General features: G+C 38.8%; 2 protein-coding genes across 6 annotated transcripts in view; one reads left to right on the top strand and one right to left on the bottom strand.

Moving 5' to 3' along the window:
- Positions 1 to 1,151, top strand: part of SNAPC3 (small nuclear RNA activating complex polypeptide 3) — a 69,697-nt gene extending 68,546 nt beyond the window's left edge. Inside the window, exon 10 of the transcript XR_006196189.1 lies at positions 585 to 1,151. The gene's annotated coding sequence lies outside the window, so the exon portion shown is untranslated. The remainder of the gene's footprint in view (positions 1 to 584) is intronic.
- Positions 1 to 19,277, bottom strand: part of PSIP1 (PC4 and SFRS1 interacting protein 1) — a 39,967-nt gene extending 20,690 nt beyond the window's left edge. For 4 of the 5 annotated variants that reach the window (XR_006196188.1, XM_042914310.1, XM_042914311.1 and 1 more), the window contains exons 1-6: positions 19,130 to 19,277; positions 18,376 to 18,590; positions 14,939 to 15,015; positions 3,765 to 3,903; positions 1,172 to 1,276; positions 229 to 291 (exon numbers count right to left, since the gene is read on the bottom strand). Coding sequence is in view for 4 of the 5 variants with exons in the window: in XM_042914310.1 (XP_042770244.1) it covers positions 229 to 291; positions 1,172 to 1,276; positions 3,765 to 3,903; positions 14,939 to 15,015; positions 18,376 to 18,447 (456 nt within the window). In the remaining variant the exon portion in view is untranslated. The remainder of the gene's footprint in view (positions 1 to 228; positions 292 to 1,171; positions 1,277 to 3,764; positions 3,904 to 14,938; positions 15,016 to 18,375; positions 18,591 to 19,129) is intronic. The other variant, XM_042914309.1, reaches the window with a different exon arrangement.
- Positions 19,278 to 21,899: the final 2,622 nt, after the last annotated feature.

Below are 21,899 nucleotides of genomic sequence, written 5' to 3' on the forward strand. Positions count from 1 at the left end.
GGTTAAGGGGCACCTGGGCAGCTCAGTAGGTTACGCACCAAGCTTTAGCTTGGGTCAGGATCTGCTGATCCAACAGTTCGAGCCCTACATCAGTCTCTGTGCTGGTGTTGTGGAGCCTGCTTGGGATTCTTTCTCTTTCCCTCTGCACCTCCCTCACTTGCATTCTCTCAAAATAAATAAATTTGAAGGGAAAAAAAAAAGATTCCTGTGGTTGAGCAATAACATTACCTTTCTCTTTCTCCCTCTTCTGGCAGCTTTTGGAGTGGTTATGTCAATTGCTTTAGTCACATCCTAAAATTGAAAAAATATACATACAGATGAAACTGAACAAATTATATCAAGACTTAAAGAAAATTTCTTAAACTAAAAATAACAGCATATTTCACTAAAGGCGCTAGGGAAACTTGTTTTGTTTCTCTGAAATTTGAAAGCAATATCATAAAAGTGAAAGTAATAGCCAGTGTCTTTAAAAAAAAAACCAAAAAAACACTTCCCTCTGTCAGATAAAATAGAGGTCATGCTTGCTAGTACACATGGAAGTTTGTCTTTTTAAATTTACAAAACGACTTTTTTCTACATTTTAGGGTTGTAAATTTTAAATGGCTGAGACTCTGGAGATCATCTAACAACCCACAAGACCAGAAAAAGGCTCAGGTGAGCATCTCCCCTCAAAGATAATCAAATAGAGATGGAAGTAAACCTAGATTTAACAAAATTCAGTTCAATGCCTTTTCTAGTATCCCCCCCATCCCACAGGATCTTGAAAAAGATTCCTAATAAACAGTAACCCACTCTCTTATGGGTGGACCTCATATTTTGCACAGCGAAACAACTTCAAATAAATATATCCGTGCATCTTTTTTTTTTCCTTTTTTTGGAAGTAATCTCTGCTCCTGAACTCATGACCTCAAGATCGAGAGTTGCATGCTCTACCGACTGAGCCAGCCAGGCGCCCCAACCATGGCCCCAGCCATGCACCATAAAGATGCAAAAATTATTTTACAATACAGTGTTTAATATTCACACAAGGAAATAAGTTTTAAACACTTTCTCATTCAGTACTCAAATACTTTAAAGATTACTTTCTATTATGAGATCAAATGATCAACCCATTTTCCAATTTCTTCCTTGCAACAAAATGGGTTTAGAATGTAAGAGAAATTAAACATACCTCATTGCTGGCTTTTTCTTCATGGTCAGTATCTTCCTTTGAAACACTTGTTTCTTTTTCTTCAACTTCAACATCAGATGATGCATTCGATTGCTTAGTTGATGCCTATAAACGACCAGGTCTATTAACTTCACAAAGTACGATTTTACCCCATTTCAAAATTTTCTACCCATGAAAAAATTCAAAAGCCTATTTACAAGTTATAAAAGTATCTTCATTTCTGTTCCACAAAATGCTTTTAACATATACAATTTTTTAAAAAGCTTTAAATTCTATTATTCCTTTAGAAAAGTATTATAAGGGGCTGTATTCCTATAACTGAGTGTAAAGGATAAAACAGTGAGGCAGAAATGGAAGTAACATTACAAAGAAGACCATTCTAGTGTTCTAACCAATAAAATTCCAACAAGATACAATGTAACGTGATTTAGAATAGCACAGACCTATACTGTATTCAACTACTGGCATATTCTAAAGAGAAACTTATCTTAGAGCCTTAGCAAAGGACATACAAGAGCTTTCTTGAAAGACTTTGATCTATATCTCATATTTAGTTTATTTAAAATTCAGACTCTTGAGACGGGATTCTGATTTAATAGGAGGTACTGAATGGGAGTCCAATCATCATTTTTTTTTTCTTCCCCCAAATTCATGAACCATAATTCAATCAGGCCAGCGATTCCTCTGGGCTCGGGGCAGGGGTGAGAACATACCCCCAGATGACAAGATACTTACACAGAAGATCTACTAGGGGCCTAAAAAGATGAGTAACAGAGATAAACACAGTACACACTGGGAGGTGAGGGTAAGCACAGGTCTATACGACGACAGCACTGCAGTCTAAACTGTGCCCCTTTCTAATGGTTTCCTTTTCAAGCCTAAGCTTTTTTGCCTTTTATAAAAAAGGCAATGCTGATAACCCACAAAATGATAAAGTTACAACAAGAAATATAAAAGCATCCCCCCAAATTACTTCTAGCACTACAAATTTTTGTAAATCATGATGGCCAACTTTTCTATTATGTTTTGTTATGTTTGAGGTTCACTGCTTTCTCCATATCCTAGGTATGTGCCACTGGGGACCTATCTGGGCCAGAAACAGAGTATACCACATCAGCACAATCATTCATACTTTTGTTAAGGACAGAACATTGCTAGGTTTCATGCACACAAACCACCAAAAATTTCATTGTGAAATGGAAAATCCCAAATATAGATGGTGAAAACCACCCGGAGATTAAGTAGGTACATAGGAACATAGGATAGGGTGACCATGCTGGGCTATCTGGAGGATGAAAAAGTCCTTGAAGGTACAATCACAATCACAGGACACATGATCCAAGTGAAGTTACAAACCGTTAGTTTCAGGAAATAATCAATTCAGTGTCTTTGGACTCCCATTATACAGCTGAGGCAACAATGATGGGGAAACCATCCAGTCTTACATTCATGGAACAGTATTTAGTGAATACTTATTCTTGCCATGCATATGACAACGCCAGGCACATAGGACAACTTCTTTGTTCATGGAGCTAATAACCCGTGGCAGTTAAGTACAAAAGCAAACATAATATGGTATGATTAACAAATAAATTTGGGTGATAATGAAGGTACTCAGGATCATCTAATGCACTCTTGGAGCACCATTGTAAGATTTAAAACCTTCCAGACAGAATAGCACCTGAAAAGTTCTCTAAAGGTAAGAAGCAGCATGGCACATGCTACTTTTTGCTACTATATCTTTTAGTTCTTACTACCTCAGTCTTATTATTTATTTTTTTAAAGTAAGCTCTACATACAACGTGGGGTTTGAACTCATGACTGCAAGATCAAAAGTCGCATGCTCTACTGACTACCAGCCAGATGCCTCTTTCTCAATCTAATTTAAATGAACAAAACCTCTGGATACACGAAAAACAGATTAAAAAGAAAGTTTAAGGCTGCTCTTCTAAACACCAAAAACATGAAGTATACTTTGCACAGTGCTATCGGTATTTCTGTCACATATTTAATTTAACCCATATGAGGTTTGTAGTCTAATACAATTTTATGGATTTAGAAATTAAAATGAGTAAGAAAAAGAGGCTCCTGGGTGGCTCAGTTGGTTAAGTGTCCGACTCTTGATTTCAGCTCAGGTCATGATCTCATGGTTCGTGAGATCAAACCCTGCATTGTGCTCTGTGCTCCGAGCACAGAGCCTGCTTGGGATTCTGTCTCTCCCTCTCTCTCCCCTTCTCTCAAAATAAATAAAAATAAACTTTAAAAAAAAATAAGAAAAAAATACACTCTTCAAGTTATACTACCTAAATTTCAGAGAACAGTACATATGGCTTTAAATTCGACGACACATTAAATAATCAATCAGAAGGACTTAAATAACTGAGTACTTTCCAGTATTCTGTTTACCCATGAAGGTAACATTTTCATCAGTTCATCTAGATATGAAAGGTCAAGATTCAACCTCACAAATAAGCACAATTTAATCTGAAATTTACAAGGCTTTTAATATTGATTTTCCTAAAGCTAGAATAGCGATTATCCCCCAAGACTGAATAAATGATACTAAACTAAATGTTAATGTAATAGGACGCACCTGTTGACTTGAAAATTTCACTTTCGGATTATTATCTATCTCCCATAAACCTTCATTAAAGCCTTTTCGTTTATTTGGTTTGCCGTACTTTTCCTTATTTTCTGAGTAAGGAAATATATCCTTTGGGCCTAAAAAAGCACTAAAAAAGGAGAGGGAGAAAAATGTGAGTGCAAAGCATTCTCAAATATGTAAGTTATTAAACAGTACTACCCTAGGATGCAATTCTAGACAATTCTTAACCCAAAATGCAGTAAAAATCTTACATAAATTAAAGGGCAGACACAAATGATTCATTAGATTTAAGTTCAAATACTTTTGTTAAATTCAATCATAAGCTCCTACGATCCACAGTCCCATATTAAAAAAACACTTAAGTTGCACGATGTGAACGTACTTAATGCCACTGAACTATACACTTAAAAATGGTTACAACGGTAAATTTTATGTATAATTTATAATTTTAAAAAGCCCCAAAATGAAAAGAACTGTGATAAAATTGCATTATCACCCCAAATACTAATTTCAATGTAATCTGGTACAAGGCACAATTCAAAATACTGTCAATGAGGTACATTACTGTGTGTGTGTGTGTGTGTGTGTGTGTGTGTGTGTGTGTGTGTACACGCAGGCTTTTGAAATAAAATACGGTAAGAATTTTACTTTATTCAGTGAAGGAAATCAGAGGTTATAGCTGGTTAATTTGTTCATTCATATACTCATTAAAGTCACTCTTTTATTTGTGGTAGTGTGTTCTACAAAGTCACCACACACTGAATTAATGAATAATGCACACCACTGCCCAAGGGAAAACACAGGGTAGGGTTCCTGTGAGCCTCTGGTCACCTTGTCACCAAGCAATACATAACCTGGTTTTTCACATGTTTCTGTTTAAAGATCTCTTAATATGTATTAGTGACTCACTAATAATGAACTCATAGCTTCAACTTCTACACCACAGATTTTCTCCATATGGCACAAAACAGCCTTCTTGCACTTAGGAACGCTAAATAGCACCCCGGCACCATATCTGGGGGCTATTCCAAACTGCATAATGACCAACAAAAAAAGCACAAAAATGCAAAAATTATAGCACTACAGAAAACTGCAAAAAGGACACTTGTTTACAGTAAGAGAGTGAAAACAAGAAGAAGGCAAAGTACTGCCATGGTCAGCCTCAGCTAGGAATGTGTGCATCAAACTACTCAAATTTTTTGCCGTTTTGCTTGCACATGAAGGCACCATGAGTACTGACTGATGTGGGATTACAAATATATTTTCAGTGAGCAGGCAAATTCACAAATATGGAGTCTGTGGATGATGAGAATAAACTGTGTGTGCACGCACTGGAGATGTTCTCCAGAACAGACCCCTCGTATCTCCCTCAGTCAGTCCCGCAGAAGTCTGTCAGTTCCATAAAGGAAGATGCACCAGTATGTGGGAGTTTTTTTGTTATGCTATTTGATGTGTATGTATTCTCCAAAGGAAGAGGAAAACCAGATACTATTCATTTCCTCTAAAATGTGCTACAATTTAAGATATAAATTATTACGTACATGTCAAATTACTTACCTGGTGAAATTCTTTAAGAATTAGGGACCTAATGACTATAGGTATCACTCCAGTTAGAGTATTTTAAAAGGCTTTAGGATGATATTTTAATTAAAAAGAGACATGGAGCTCTATTTAAGTAAAGCCAGTGCATACAACAGTCAGCTTTATAATTTAAATTCTGTAATTTAGGAATATCCCTGTATACATGAATTTTTAACTACACACTGATTAAAGCACATTTAATCATTATCTCATTTGATCCAGAAATTCAGCCTTTTACTAGGAATCATGCATTCCTACCTATCTTCTCAAATTAGAAAAACACATTTAGTTAAAATAGTAAAACAATTCTTCCTACATGTTTCAAATTCCAAGTAAATAACTTGGGTTAAATCTCCATCACAAATATACTTCTATTTAGACCAAAGCAATTCAACACAAATTATCTCTCCTAAAACCTTACAAAAACAACCCATAAAGCCAAAGGCAACAAGAAAGACAATACCATCAGAGTAGAAGATGGAAAGACAACTGAAAAGGCTGGATACTAAGTAGCAATGTACAAAGTCAGCATCATCCCTTACAGTTCAAAATGCCCAACGGGCTCAAAATTGGCATCAGGAACTTCCAAAAGTGGTAGGGACCTTAAATACTTAATAAAATTATAGAAAAATGTTTTAGAACTTCAAACATGGGGTATTTTAAGATGACTCTAAACCTAAAAGCTATTCAAAAGACAGATTCTACCATGATATTACTTACCATATAAAGGTTTGACAATTAAATTTACCTGGATTATTTTTCTTTCTCAAAACAGGCAGTCCTCACTTTGCATGACAACATAAGACTTAAAAAATGACCATGCAATGGGAAAAATTATGATTGTTCCATAACTTTTAAAAATTGTCAAAACATTAAACACTATTTCTGACAGTGAAAAGACATGAAATTAAAAAAAAAATAGTAAAACTAGTACTTAGGGTACATTGTAATCGAAAACATTAGAAAAAAAACTAAGCTAAAATAATTTGAATGGTTCTTGCCTTCTTCTGATCACATAACTTATGTGTAGAGTGAGCATATTTTCTATGCCTTGGCGAACTGTCATACTCCTTTCTAAGCCTGATCAGCTTCCAACATTTTATCCTTTGCACTTTCAATGTTGTGAAATATCTTTAATGTTTTTTGTTGGCATCATTTCCTCTGAGACATCTTTATCCCTTTTATTACAACCACTTTCCTCATTTATGTTGATAAGCTTGCCTTCACAAATTCCTCTGGCTGCATATCCAGTCTCTCCAAATGCAGCATGTCTGCATTCGAAGGTTAGCGATTTCTGCTGTTAACTCGATTTACATTCAGTTCAAATTTCGCTTCTAGTGTTACTGTTTCTCTGCTGCACTTTCATCTATGTTGGCTAATTCCCGATTTGGTTAAGTGTAACCTGGGCAAGTAGATCACTGAGAGACAGAGGCAACCCCACCACTAAACACTGTGCCATCTACGTGTGAATTGAAAAACAGATGCACAGTGACCAATCACCAAGTCTTTTGAAAAAACTGACATGCTATGCATTTGTTATTTACATTTTGACTTGTGGACTGAAGAGCTAGCGGCAAATTTTGTAGTTTATGCAATTAGTTAACATTCTAGGGTATGTGAAATCTGAACAATGTTGCTGGGGGAACTGGTGTTATTTAAATCATGGTAGCCAAAATTCATGTGTACTGGGCTTATATGCTTCTCTCCTCATGCTCTGACTTTAAAATTCTACTTATAGTAGACAGTATATACACTGCCATTCTTGCTCCCTGTGACATTATATTGTTTATTTGGTCATGTCTTGTTTAAGCCTTGTCTCACAAAATAAGACATAGCTAAGATCATTAATTAATCCAATCTGAAAGTCTTAACAGAATTCTATTCATACAATGTAATAATTTATATTTGTTCTAATTCACACCACCTTCTTTGCATACACACCTTTTGATTATCCTTGGATAACTGTTATTCTTACTTTTGCTGAATAGGTTTTAAAAAATTCTCCTCTGATCCTCCTCCAGACTCAGAATTCAAGCTCTACTTTCTATTATTTTACTATTCATGATGCTCACATTATAGCTGACCCTTGAACAAAATGGGCTTGAACTGTGCAGGCACACTTATGAAGGGATTTTTTTTTTTTTTTAAACAGCATTGTTAAATGTATTTTCTTTTCCTCATAATTTTAACTACATTTTTTTTCTCTAGCTTACTTTATTGTAGGAATACAGCATATAATACATATAACATACAAAATATTTGCTAATTGACTAAATTATTCATAAGACTTCTAGTTAACAGTAGGCGATTAGCAGTCAAGTTTTTGAGTCAAAGTTATTTGCAGGTTTTCAACTGCATGGTCAGTGCCTCTAACCCCTATCTTGTCCAACAGTCAACTATAGAAGTCATACTTCAATCTGCATCTTTAATCAATATACCAAATTTAAGTAACTATGCCTTTCTAAATGAGAAAAACTTTATTAATCTAAATCATTTGTTATGCACAGAAGCTTAGAACATTTACACATGAAAAGATGCTCAAATCATTAGTCACCAGTAAAATGTAAATCAAAACCACAAGATACTACCTTCACACCCACTAGGATAGGTCAAATAAAAAAGAGAACACATTTTGGCTAAGATACAGAGAAATTAAAATCCTCATATATTGCTGGTAGGAATGTTTAAATGATGCATGGCTGACTTGACAATGGTCTGGCCAACTCCTGAAAGGATTAAACCTAAGTTATCATTTGACCCAGGAATTCCACTCCCACAAAAGTAAAAACATGTCCATGCAAAAACTGATACACACAAATCTGGCATTATTCATAGTCAAAAGTGAAACTATCCATATATCTACACACTGATGAATGGATAAATAAAATGGGACAGATTAATACAATGGAATACTTGGCAATAAAAAGTAATGAAACACTATCACATGCTACAATACACATGAACCTTGAAAACATGCTACATGGAAAAGGCCAGTCATTAAAGACCACATACTGTACAGTTCCACTTATATGAAACGCTCAGGACAAGGCAATAGGTTAGGGACTGCCTATGGGAAAACAGGAAGACACAATGGGGAGAAGTGGGAAGTATCTGCTAACGGGTACAGAATTTCTTTCTGGCATTAAACGTTCTGGATAAAAACGTTTTAAAATTGTGCTAATGGCTGCACTTCTCTCTGGATATACTAAGATGAACTGTACACTTTGTCTACGATAAACTCGCTTTATTTTTTCTGAATTGTACACTTTCAATGAATTGACATATGAATTATATCTCAGTAAAGCTATTGAAATACTCTTCAGTGAATACCACATCCTACCAAAGAAAACAAAAATGATCCAAAACTTTACCATCAATAGCCACTGTTTCAGCCTGCTTTTTAGCTGTATATATACATATAAATATTAATTTGATGTATATGCTACACACTCTTGCATACTTCTTCAAATTAAAATGAACATCTCTTCGTGGCAATAATTACTAACAGCTACCTATTATTTCACTGAATGACTATATCAAAATTGACCGGCCTACTGTTGGGACTATTTTCTGTAACACATTTTCTACCATAAAATAACACAGCCACAATGAATATAACATTGCTCAATCTTTGAACCCATCTTCATAATATATCCTCAGTAGTACTGCTGGGTCATGGAATATGCTCAAGACTAAGGAACCCCTTAAAGGGAGTCAAAAAAAACCATGGAGGAAGAAAAGAAATCCTCCCACGTTCTCATCATAAATAAGAAATGATAATTACGGAACATGACGGGAGGTTTTAGCTGTCGCTATAGTGGCAATCATACTGAGATATATATGTGTATCAAATCCTGGTGGTTATCGTATTGTAATATATAAATGTATCAAATCAAAAGGTACACCTTAAATTTATACAATATTATAGGTCGGTTATATTTTAATAAAATAAGAGCACGAGCACCCCCTCCACCACACATACACACACGCTTCTCTGTGGGATGCAATCCCACAGGTTTGATAAAGAGGGTCCAGATTAGCGTTTTTTTCGGTTTTCTTAATGTTTATTTTTTGAGAGAGGGCAAATAGGGGTGGGGCAGTGAGAGAGGGAGATACAGAATTCAAAGCAGGCTACACGCTTTGAGCTGTCAGCATACAGCCCGATGTGGGGCTCAGACTCATGAACCACAAGATCATGAACTGAGCTGGATTCGGACACTTACCCGACTGAGCCACCCAGGTGCCCCCAGATTAGTTTTTAGACAGCCATCGCTAGTCCCCAAGGGCACAACTTGATGTGGCTATGGCCCTGATTCATTCTTCAAAGCATTCCACTTTAAAATGACATACCAAAAAATAATAATAAAAATAAAAACTAAAAATGTAAAAATAAAATAAAATGACCTACAAATCTCAAATACATCAAAACATTAACACATTTTAGGGTCATTTCTAAAAAAACAGGAGTAAAAGTAATTTGTTTCCTTTTTAGAAAACTATGGGTTTTTTTTTTTTTTTTTTAGTTTTAACAATGAAAAGATATACATTAATTCCAAGTTACACACCAAATTCCAGAGGTGAAAGGAAACTTAAGTACCACCAAAATCTTCATTTTAAGGATTAGAAAACTGAGGGTCAGAAGCATTAACTCATCCAAGCAAGGCCATCTAGCTATTAAACAGTAGAGCCTCAACTTTGTACAGAATTCCTTAACAGGGTTCCAGGGTTTCTTTTATCCAGTGTAATACAGTCTTTGAAACAGCTACTAAAATACTGATACTGTACCCCTATATACATGAACTCTTGACTTTAAATACCAAAGTCATAGCCCATAAGAATCAAGATTAATGTAAAACGTCCTAAATACAGGAAATCATTAACCGTTGGCCCTTGAACAACATGGGGGGGTTTGGGATGCTGACCCTCCCATACATTCAGAAATCCGCAAGTAACTTTGACTCCCCCAAACTTAACTGCTAACAGCCTACTGTTAAACTGGAAGCCTTACCAATAACAGTCAGTCAGTCAACACACATTTTGTAGGTTGTATGTTATAAAGCTCAATTATCACACACCTGGAGCACTCTACCTTTAAAGCAAACCAGAAGTGGCACATAAAAAATGGGAAAGCTCGGGGCGCCTGGGTGGCTTGGTCGGTTAAGCGTCCGACTTCGGCTCAGGTCATGATCTCACGGTCTGTGAGTTCAAGCCCCGCGTCGGGCCCTGTGCTGACAGCTCAGAGCCTGGAGCCTGTTTCAGATTCTGTCTCTCCCTCTCTCTCTGCCCCTCCCCTGTTCATGCTCTGCCTCTCTGTCTCAAAAATAAATAAACGTTAAAAAAAATAAATAAATTAAAAAAATGGGAAAGCTTATCAGAGTTGAAAATACAAAGCTCAAAACTCATTTAATTGTTGCCAAGTAATAAACAGAAAGTGTTATTTCTTAAAACACTGATTCTAACTTGCTGCTTCATTTCTCATTATTAAATCACAAAATATGAAATATACTGTTTTATAACTAGTTTTATAACAACACGCATTCTTTATAATAGCAAATGACTCAAAAGACAACTGAATATATATTTATTATGTGCCACAAACCTGCTGGTATAGAGATGAGTAAACAGTTCCTCTCCTCACTACTTGGTACAAGGCTTATAACAATCTACACAAGTCCCATAGCAACACACACAGTTATGACTAGAGTACAGAAGCTGTATATGAGAACAAGTGTAGATGAAAATAAAATCCTACACTATGATTTCATTCCTTTATTCCTTTCCTGTGGACAGGTTATACACAACCCTGACTGTCCCCTCCCCATTCACCTTCACTCCTAAAACTATGTATCTGGCAGGTTTTAGAACAGCCTGTGATAGGTATTTCTTGAAGTTCGTAGAATTGAGCATCTCAATTAATACGAAGAGCAACCTCTTTGTATTAAGATCAGTAAGGAGATACACTCAACAAAAATACCATGTTCATTTAAATTTCCTAGACTTTAGAGATAGAACTAGGAGAGTATTTCCTCTGTAAACAATAGCAAGCAGTCAGCAAAACTCAAACTGCATTTCAAACAGTTTAACACAAGTCTTCAAAAAATAATATGCAACATTATCTTTGGTAGCTGACATTTGTTTAATACATGCAAAGCGCTCTTCTAAGCATTTTTCATGTAGTATCTTGTTTGCAACCCAAAATTCTGAGATAAAATATATTATTCCCATTTTACAAATGAGGAAAAAAAAAAAGACACAAGGCTAGGCAACCTGCCTAAGGTCATGTAGCAGGTAAATGGCAGTCAGAATTCACAGCCTTCTGACCTAGTTGTTTTAAACACTATATAAATGTTGGTTAATGGACAGTAAATTCATAATCAACATATGATTTCATCTAAAGTAACTTTCAATATCACCAAGTATTTATTTAATAGCTACTATGCACCAGCACTTAAGTAAATGATGACAAACAAGATAGACCAGGTGTCCCTGCTCTCCAAGCTCCTCACTTGTAGGTGAAGGAAAAAGAAAAAAAAATTCAATCATCATAGCAAGGAAGAATGTAAACATAAGAGGATCTGAGCTCATATCTAAATGACTGAAAATCTGAAGGCGCTTCCCATCAAAAAAAAAAAAAAAACAAGCAAGGATCTGAGACAAGAGAAAGATTTATGTAACAGTGGAAAAATGTGATGAGGCTAGAGAGTTAAGCACAGGCTAATTCATATAAGTTCTTACAACAGCACTTACAGATAAAAGTTGGGGGTTCTGTTTGTTGGCAATGTTAATAAGGAAGCCACTGAAGATCTCTGAACAGGAAAATGACATGATCTGACTGGGATATGAAAAGTACAAACAGACCAAGATATCATTAGGACACTATTTATAAGTGAGCTGTAGAAGGGACAGACAAAAATGGACAGATCAGCATGCACTTTACAAGAGGACTTGCTAGCTGACTAAACGTGGAGGGGAAGGGGAAGACTTTAATACCTAATCAAAGATAACACCAAGACTTGGCTCCAGGAAAAGCACTGGGTCCTTGTCAGTCTCGTTTACGAAGAATCTGTCTTGAATATGTTTTAAGACACCTAGCAGATGGTCACAGTTGGTATACATAAGGGCTCATTGTTGTCTAATATTCAAACTTGATTGCTGGATGAATTTACTGTGAATGTCATAAAATGCTAAGAAAAACCAACGTTTTCTAGGTCAGAGCAAAAATGAAGCTACAAAAGGATTCTGCACTAAATTAATTCACATTTTAAAAATATCTTTTAAAAAATCTTATCTATAAATCAGTTACAAATAAGTAGTTCTCCAAATTGGCGTTTCTTCTCCCATGTTCTTCCTTTCCCATATCCCTAATTACAGGCTGTTAGAATAAACTCTCATATATGCAAAATCCAAACTGAAAGGCTCAAATAACCACATCCCAATGTGGGGGCGGGGCAAGGCAAATCATCAGAGACCCAGTTTCTGAAAACCTTAAATACAAAAAAAGTCACCAGACCAAAAGAGATCTAGCAATGCCGCCTTTCCAAAGATGAAGGGTATACTTATGAAAGCACGAAGGCACAAAACATTACAAGTGCATTTTGATTTAACATTTATTTATTTTTGACAGAGAGAGAGAGAGAGAGCGCGCGCGCGCACACGCGCGCGCAGGCGGGCACACAAGTGGGGGAGGGGCAGAGAGAGAGGGAGACAGAATCCAAAGCAGGCTCCAGGCTCTGAGCTGTCAGCACAGAGCCCGATGCAGGGCTCAAACCCACAAAACGGGAGATCATGACCTAAGCCAAAGTCGGATGCTTAACCAAGTCACCTGGGCGTCCCGACAAATGCATTTTGAAAAGAAAATTTAATATTAGCTCAATTTATATTTATTTTTGAGAGAGGGAGAAAAGGGGAGGGAGACAGTGCGAACTGGGTGGGGTGGGGGGGGTGCAGAGAGAGAGAGAGAGAGAGAGAGAGAGAGAGAGAGAGAGAGAGGGAGGGAGGGAGGGAGGGAGACACAGAATCCGAAGCAGGCTCCAGGCACTGAGCTGTCAGCATAGAGCCCAACGAGGGGCTCGAACTCACAAACTGTGAGATCATGATCTAAGCTGAAGCCAGATGCTTGACTTACTGAGCCACCCAGGTGCCCCTAGAATTCTAAACCTACAAAACTGGAAAATTCTAAGCAATGTCTACTCACTAGTGTTTCCAAACTTCATCAGAATCACCTGGAAGGCTTGTTAAAGCAGACTGCTGGGTCCCACACCCGTTTCTGGTACAGTAATTATGAGGTGGGGGTCCAAGAATTTTTGCATACTAAAATTCCCATGTGATACTGGTACAGCTTGACCTAGCACCACACGAAGTAAACTGCCACTCCAGTATGCAGTACACAAATTTCTCACCAAAAGATACCTTCCTTCTCCTCTTAAATTTATGGAAGCTTTTTAAATGGTAGATTACTCTACTGAATCAGAAATTCATCATTTCTTACAAAACTAAGTTTTTATATATGGGATATACCCTAAACCCAGCTCAAAGTTATTTTGAAGGCCAAACCAATTCTAGACTCAAAACTTTATTAAAAAAAAAAATTATGTGGCATTGTATGATACCATTAATATGAACTATCCAGGACTGATAAATCTACAAACAGTAAATTAGTGGTTGTCTAATTCTCAGAAGGGAATGGAGAATAACTGCTAACGGGTATGAAAATTAATGTACTAAAATCCACTGTTAAATACTTTCAACAAGTGACACTTCAGGACATGAATTTCACCTCAGTAAAGCTGTTAAAAGAAATTATGTGAAAGTTCATACAGTGGCTAAGCAACATTACACCAAATGTTGCCACTGTAGACACTTAGAAATGTATAATCCTAATTAGAATCAACAACTTTGTTTCTCCCGTCCAAGATAAACAAGCCTACTTTACTAAAATTATTGCAAATTTTAAACTTCAAGAGCAAAATCACCAAAAATTAATGAAATAGCACCTGGAGTAGTCCTATGCACCTAAAAGTAACAGTTCAAGAATATTCAATTGCAATCTTTGAAAACTTGATGTGCTCTACCAAATCAGTCCTCTGCCCATGTATATAGTCACAGTGGCTCTCAGGACCACATAAATAGAGAATTTCCCAGATTTCTTCTTGGTTTTCCCATAATAAACCATTTGCGTGGCTAATATCACAAAGCCTAAAATAGGGTGTCAGGTTGTCCTTATGAAAAGCATTTATCGTACCCATAACTGTATCAATACCAAATGCTCTGTTAAAACTTTCCTTACATACTGTTGCCTATCAATCTTCTGGTTGCTGAAAGATTCCATACACATCCCCCTTTTATTAAGTAAACATCTATTCCAATAAAAGTTAAACCTGCAGTATCTAATTTTTCTGCCCTAAAAATAAATTTTAAAAGGGAAACTTGAAGACTTTTTCCAAAGTTCAAAGATTATTTTAAAGTTTCCTATTATTACTCTACTGCTTTCTCTCTGAACTAATCTCTACTTGTTTTTCATTTTATGCTCAATGACCCCACTAAATTAACTCTGATTTGCCTTTAGAGCTAAAAGGACTTACGTCTCATGAGTTCCAAAAAAGAATATGGGTAGTTTGTTTGTGGGTGGTTTTACAGCTCCATCCGGAACTTCATCTACCTAAAAGAAAGATCAGAAAAATTAAAATCTTTTAAATCATACACACCTCAACACACCAGAATAAAGTGAGAACAAGCCATCCAAAAAGGATCTGATAAAAGTAGACCAGTTCTACAGGTCATAACCCCTATCCCAATTCTGAAACCCAAGAAGCTCAAAAACCCAAAATATTTCTCAGAACTCATTTGGTGGCAAAACCCGGACGGACACTGAAGCAGTTTCGTAGTATCTTTTATCCACCTAGTGTTTCTGATGCTTCTCTGCGAAGATACTCTGTTAGATTACCACGTGCCATTCCAGAAGGCCCTAACCAGGAGCAAAATACATGCCACACGTACCACTGTTACCTTTCTAAAATCCTCCAACACTGAATTGTTAAACATATCTGACCCTAAGCATTTCAGATAAGGGAGTCTGAACCTGTTCAAAAATCATAAATGATACTTCCGCAAGAAGGCTATACAAATATTGGAGTCATGTAAAAGACATTAATGAAAGTTCCAAGCAGTATTTCTAAAAGTTTGAGACACACATTCTGGAAAGATCTTGCACCTACATAGTTGAATCACAGGAGGTTCTGTTCCTTTTTTCATTTCTCTTTCAGTCTTTCTAATTAAGGAAAAAAGTATTAGGTGCTGTTAAGTCTAACATCAGTAATACCTGTTACTTTCCCTTATCAACAAGGGAAAGCAGACCTCAGGGGTAAAGCCATCAGGCAGTACTATCAAGCCAGGATTTAACCTATTTTTTCATCACTTATTTAGACTTCATAACAACACTTGTGTCATAGCCTTCACAAATTGAAAGACATTAAAAAAAAAAAAAAAAAAATCAGTTAGCTTTGTTAAGAAGAGAGCAGACCACTCGAGGACCTACCCTGCACTCTTTATGCATTATCATGTTGAAGAAAAGACCGTGAGGGTGATTAGACTGTTTGGCAGCCTGAGGTTGCAGAAATCCATAGAATCATTATCACCTAACACTCTTAGAGACTTCAATTTCCTCACGTATACCATCATTGTACTGGTCATTTCAACTTTGTGACAAGGCCCCCGAAATTGTGAAAATGCTTAGAGCCCTTACGATAAGGGATATTTTCTGTTAACCCAGTTCATATGTTCTTTCTGCTAGCAAACAGTTTTAAATGTGCAGTACCTACAGAGTGTAATAAATGTTTGGCAACTTTAAGTTACTGTAAAAACAATTATTATTGGGGCGCCTGGGTGGCGCAGTCGGTTAAGCGTCCGACTTCAGCCAGGTCACGATCTCGCGGTCCGTGAGTTCGAGCCCCGCGTCAGGCTCTGGGCTGATGGCTCGGAGCCTGGAGCCTGTTTCCGATTCTGTGTCTCCCTCTCTCTCTGCCCCTCCCCCGTTCATGCTCTGTCTCTCTCTGTCCCAAAAATAAATAAAAAATGTTGGAAAAAAAAAAAATTAAAAAAATAAATAAAAAAAAAAAAAAAAAAAAAAAAAAAAAAAAACAATTATTATTGATACAGGATTACAAGAACATGCAAAACTTAAAAAGTAAGGAAGTTTGGAATGTGGAGACAGAAAATATTAAAATCAAATTAGGAACAACTGTCACAGTCACAGATGAGACCTAATCTCTCTAAAGCAAAGACATAATTTAAGATTGGAGAAGATGGAAAAATGAATATAAATTTTGCACACAGATAATATCAAACCAAAATCAGCAGCTTCTAAGAAAAAGACACAAAAATTTCCCATTCCAATCCAAATGAACTTGTTGAATACAGAACTTATTAAACAAAGAAGAAAAATACTCTTGCCTTCCTAAGGTTACTTTATTTTGCTTTCAGCAGTACTAACTCAAAGGAGGTAACTTTTTAAACATTTTCATTTGGCTTTTAACTGCACCGTAGCATCGAAATGTGACTACAGATATATCCTGTAATCTCAGATTTTAAAATGCCTCAAAATAAATTAGGATGTAAAAGCCATGAAAACAAAGTACCTTGGAGGGGTCTTAAACCTGCCCAATTTCCCTCTGCTCTAGTCAAACATGGAACAGTGTTTTATATAAATACATGATTACATACTAAGGACGGGGGGGGGGGGGGGGGGGGGGGGCATGAAGACATTCAGTTTATGTCTACTGCCCTCAAGAAGTTTTCAATCTATTTGGAAGTCAAAGCATGCACATAAGAGTTAAAATGTTATCACAAAGGAAATACAGTGTCAAATATATAGGTAAGAATTCTGAGTTAAGGATCATTCAAGATAAGACTCCAACGAAAAAGCAGACTTGATAGACTAGGGGGAAAAAAAATCTGTCCAGGTTTAGGAAGGAAACCTGTAAACAAGAAATGGATGGGAAAAATCAAGAAACAGTGAACACCTTACACTTGGATAGCAGTCAGCAAACACACTGCAGGATTCTCTATGGGTATGTTTTCCCCCAGCTGACATAATTAAAACTACAGGATTTGAATGTCTTTAAGAAATACACTCCTCAAAGAAGAGCAAGTTGGTGGAAATTACAACTTTAGAATATCAAGTTTATATTTAAAAGGATCTTGAACATTCTAATGGATCTCAACACTCTTTTGGTTCTATCATGATCTCAGAACCTGAGTCCTACCATAAGCTAACAAAAAGACCTCTTTTTCCGAAAATGGCGCTTAGATATTAAACAGTCTCAATTCTTAAATGTCACCAAAAAACCCTAGGCCTTAATTACCTCTCTGTACCACTAGATGTGAGCCTAGGAATCGGAGTCTATTGCTCTTTTGCCTATGGAAAACAAAGAGGAAAAACAACTTTTTCAAGGTCATAAGGCAAACTTCACCAATAAAAATGTGAAAATACATTTACATCCTATTGTAAAATTTTCAAGAATATCCAGTCCTACATCTCTGTATGAAACAAGCAAATCCAGAGGCCTCATCAACTACAAAACGTTTTTAAAAACCCTGTGAATCCAATTTAATCACCTCTTTGACATCTAAGAGGCTCCATAAACTCCACGGATGCTCTACATTTCACTCAAAATTTCAAAACCCTCCATGTTTCATTAATTTGTAAACATCAAACCCCACACGTGATTATTTTCCCCTACAATGGAACATTAACTGGCATCCCGTTTCAATATTTCCTATTAAGAAAACCTGCCAAAGTCTGTCAAAAACAAACCATAGGGAAATGCTTAAGTAGAAACACCTGGATTTTTGCAATTCCATGGGCGATTCCCGGGCAAAAAGCTAAAACGAAAGGTTGCAAATGAGCCCGAAGGAAAGCGAGGGGGAGAAAGGACCCGAAGAACAAAATTAAGAGGAAGGGTAGGAGGTAGGCCCCTGGGGAAGGTAGCACCGCTGAATCGAAGGCTAAAAAATCACTTACTCGAGCTGGCCAATGAGGATAACCTTTCATCTTGGCGAAGATGAGGTCTCCAGGTTTGAAATCGCGAGTCATGTTTCGGGGGCGAGGCCGGGGGTCTGAAGCCCGGGGAGGAGGCGCGGCGGTGCGCACAGCGAGGGGATGCGGGAGGGCGGACGGGAGCCCAGGCTCCCGGGGCAGCGGGAGGGGGGAAGATGCCTCCGGGCGTCCCGACGCGCCTGCGAGGGAGAGCACGGAGGGCGGTTAATGCTAAGAAACCCGAAGGGAGGGGCCGCACGGGGAGGCCCGGGGGAAGGGGAGGGGGAGGGGAGGCCCGGGGAGGGGTGGGGGTGGGAGAGTGAGGGGAGAGCCGCCTCCCGCTCCTCCCCCGCGAGTGCGCGGCCTCCGCAGCCCAGGAGCTACCCCTCCAGGCTTCGGCAGGTCCACCGCTCGACGCCCGAAGAGACGCCACCACCTGAGACAGAGATGCTTCTCAGCCCCCGATTCCCCTTTCTCCCGCCCCATCTTTCCTCTGGCTTTTTTTCTCCGGGCTTAAGCGCCGAGAGGGAGGGGGTCTGGGGAGAGGGAAAAAAGATGGCAAAGGGAAGGGGAACGTTCCCCTCTCGTGCACACAGGACCTCTCCCCCCGACCTGCTCCCCGACGGCCGCAGCCCCGGGGCTGCCCCTGGGCTCCAGGGCGGGCCGCAGCCACTTCCCCGCTACAGCCAGGAGCGAGGCCACTGAGGGGGGGCGGGGCGAGTCCCCGCCGCCCGCTCACCTGCCGGGGCCGCGGGCGCTGAGGCTGCGGTGGCGGGCCGGCCGCCTCTGCCCGCGTCCACGCAAGCCACCTGCGCCACCAGCTGCCGCAGAGGCGTCTCAACGGCCCCGAATCGCAACCGCCGCCGCCGCTGCCGCCGCCGTCGCTGCGCTGCTCCCGCGCGGCTCCCGCTCGGCGCCCGCTAGCACTGGGGCGAGACCAACTGCTCGCCGAGGGAGGGGGGACAACGCAGCACCGGCCTGAGGTGTGTGACGCGGAAGCGGAACTTCAGAAGACGACGGATCCCCAAGTTGGCTTTTGCCCATCAGTGACAGCCAGATGCAGAGAGGCGCTGGTGCGAAGGAACAAAGAAGTGGGCGAAAATAGCTCGTCCCCAGGCGGCTCCCCCCTGCGGTTTGCAGAGTGGTCGGGCCCGGCCCGCCCCTGCTGGCTCCTCTGCGTGTGTGTATTTGTATGTGTACTGTATGTAAAAGGCGGGGAGGGAGGAAACGATTGTTGTGGACGGGGTTTGGGGGCGGGTATCCGGGCCTCCAGCCCTCGGCTGTGTGTTAGGGAGAACCTGGCAGCCTAAGTTGCATGTTCTTGCATCGTTTCCCAGGGTGGAGAGGCTTTAATGCTGCACTTGCGCGGTTTGCACCATCCATCCAAAAAAGAACTGTACAAAAACCCATAGATGAAATCGGAGCAGGAGGGTGTGCAGCTTGTAGGCCTCTTACAGCTCGCTGAACGGGCCTTACAGTAGCCTTTTCCTTGAAATTGTAATATGAGAAAGCCCTATTTCTTTTATTTTAAATTTAAAGCACCAAAGAAAACTGCAATCCTAACGAATGCAAAATGTGAAAGGAAGAAAACAATGACAGGAAAGCATAAGTCTTTTAGATAGGATGTGGGTTTGGGCCCGTACTAAATTTTAGCTGCATCTAAATTTTATTTCTCTAGTAGAGTGGTAGCTGGGAGGTGGAAAGTGTAGAAGTGTTTGTAAGGCTCACATAATTTATCTCTTAAAATACTCTTCAAGGGATTTCTAAGATTTATTTTTTTGATCCTTCAGCTAATGCAGTTTTTAATATGTTGGTAGTAATATGCCCAGCTTTCTAATGTGCATTGGTAGCTTAATATTTTTACTGTACCAGAACTGTGTCACTAGATTGTCTAATTTTATTTAACCATTAACATTCACCCAAGTTCCTAATAAATGTAGTGAATAAAAAGGCATTTTGAAAATGAATAAATATTAACCTTAAGCTTTGTTTCATGCTCCATTGAATCCCACTTCCCCAAAAAGTACCTACTGTGTGTCAAGCTTTTTTAGGTGCTGGAGTTACAACCGTGAACAACAAGCACAAATTCTTCCTGAAACAGAATGAAAACATGGAAAAGCCTAAATGTTAAAATATGTAAATAATGGCATGTAGCTCATACTTATTTAAATGAACTCACCACTGGGAATAAATCAGGAAAAGCTGTATTAAGTAGGTAAAAATTGAGAAGAATTCTTTAAAAGTGATACACATGTCTTCAAAAGGAATGTAGACATTCCCAGTGCAAATTGTCCTGCAGGGAATTTCAAGAGACTAAGTCATACCACAGCAACAGGCAGAGGGTTCCAAGTGTTGCAAAAAGAGAAATTGACTGGCAAGGGAAAGGGAAGGGTTAGAAAAAGGTCTTGAAGCCTTTCATCCTGATCAGTTTGATATGATGTATGCTAGGCAGCTAGGTTGCTGAGCAAGAAAGTAAAGATGAATCTTTAAAAAGTTACTCTTGCTTGCTACAAAGTAGATGACAGTAGAAAGAGCCTGGAGGTTACTGTTCTACTCCCTAAGTGACCCATTTCTAGAAGAGACTGGTGACTGAAAAAGGGAAGAGCTAAGAACACAAAAGAATGATTTTCAGGCATTAGCCATAAATCATGCACAGGAAAAGTGGAGAAAGATTTAGGGAAGAAAATTCCAAGACTGTTGAGTAGGAGAGACCAAGGCATCATCCAGCAACCATTTCTTGTGCACCTCCTTTGTTCTAAGCCTTTTAAGGCTTTGCAGTTCCAAGTCTTGGTCCTGGGCCCAGCAGCATGGGCTTCCCCTCACCAGACTTGCTAAATCAGAATCTGCATTTTAACGAGATCCCCAGGTGATTCTTATGCATATTCAAGTTGAGAGACTTCTGCTGTGGAGGATACTACAGGCTACAGGAACACAAAATCAAGTAGGAAAACAGAACTGGAATAGATGAATTATAATTAATACTAAAAGATAACTTTTTATTAGTGCAAAATGATAGAACAAATAAAAAGGGAGTGGTTACTGTGGGCGGGGGGGGGGCGTTTCTCAGGAAAGGAAAATAGAAGACAAATGGACAGCATTGATGCTTTGGTGTTAATGTTAAAAATATAAAGTACAAACCTTGCTCTTGCTATCTTTAAGTCTGGTAATTTCAATTTGTGATAGTCTATAGACAACAAGCTATACCCTTGAAACAATAAGTCAGGGCAAAACAGGTGGTAGTTTAAGCTTCTACAGAACAAAAGCCCAGGATCCCTGGGAGCAGCAGTTCAGAATGGGAGGGAAAGGGGGAGTGGAGAGGGAGGAGGGAGGCTTGTGCTCATCAGAACCACTTGGAGAGCTTTTCTGAACTGAGAGCCTGTGCCCCTCTCTAACCGTGCTAGATGCATCCAGCACCCATACTCAGCCTTCTTACAGGGGATGCCAGGAAAAGTACAGCAAGATAGAAATTAAAGGGCAATGATAAAGTTGTAAAGAGAAAGAATACAATT

This window comes from Panthera leo, chromosome D4 (genome assembly GCF_018350215.1).
Source record: "Panthera leo isolate Ple1 chromosome D4, P.leo_Ple1_pat1.1, whole genome shotgun sequence".
Taxonomy (NCBI): domain Eukaryota; kingdom Metazoa; phylum Chordata; class Mammalia; order Carnivora; family Felidae; genus Panthera; species Panthera leo.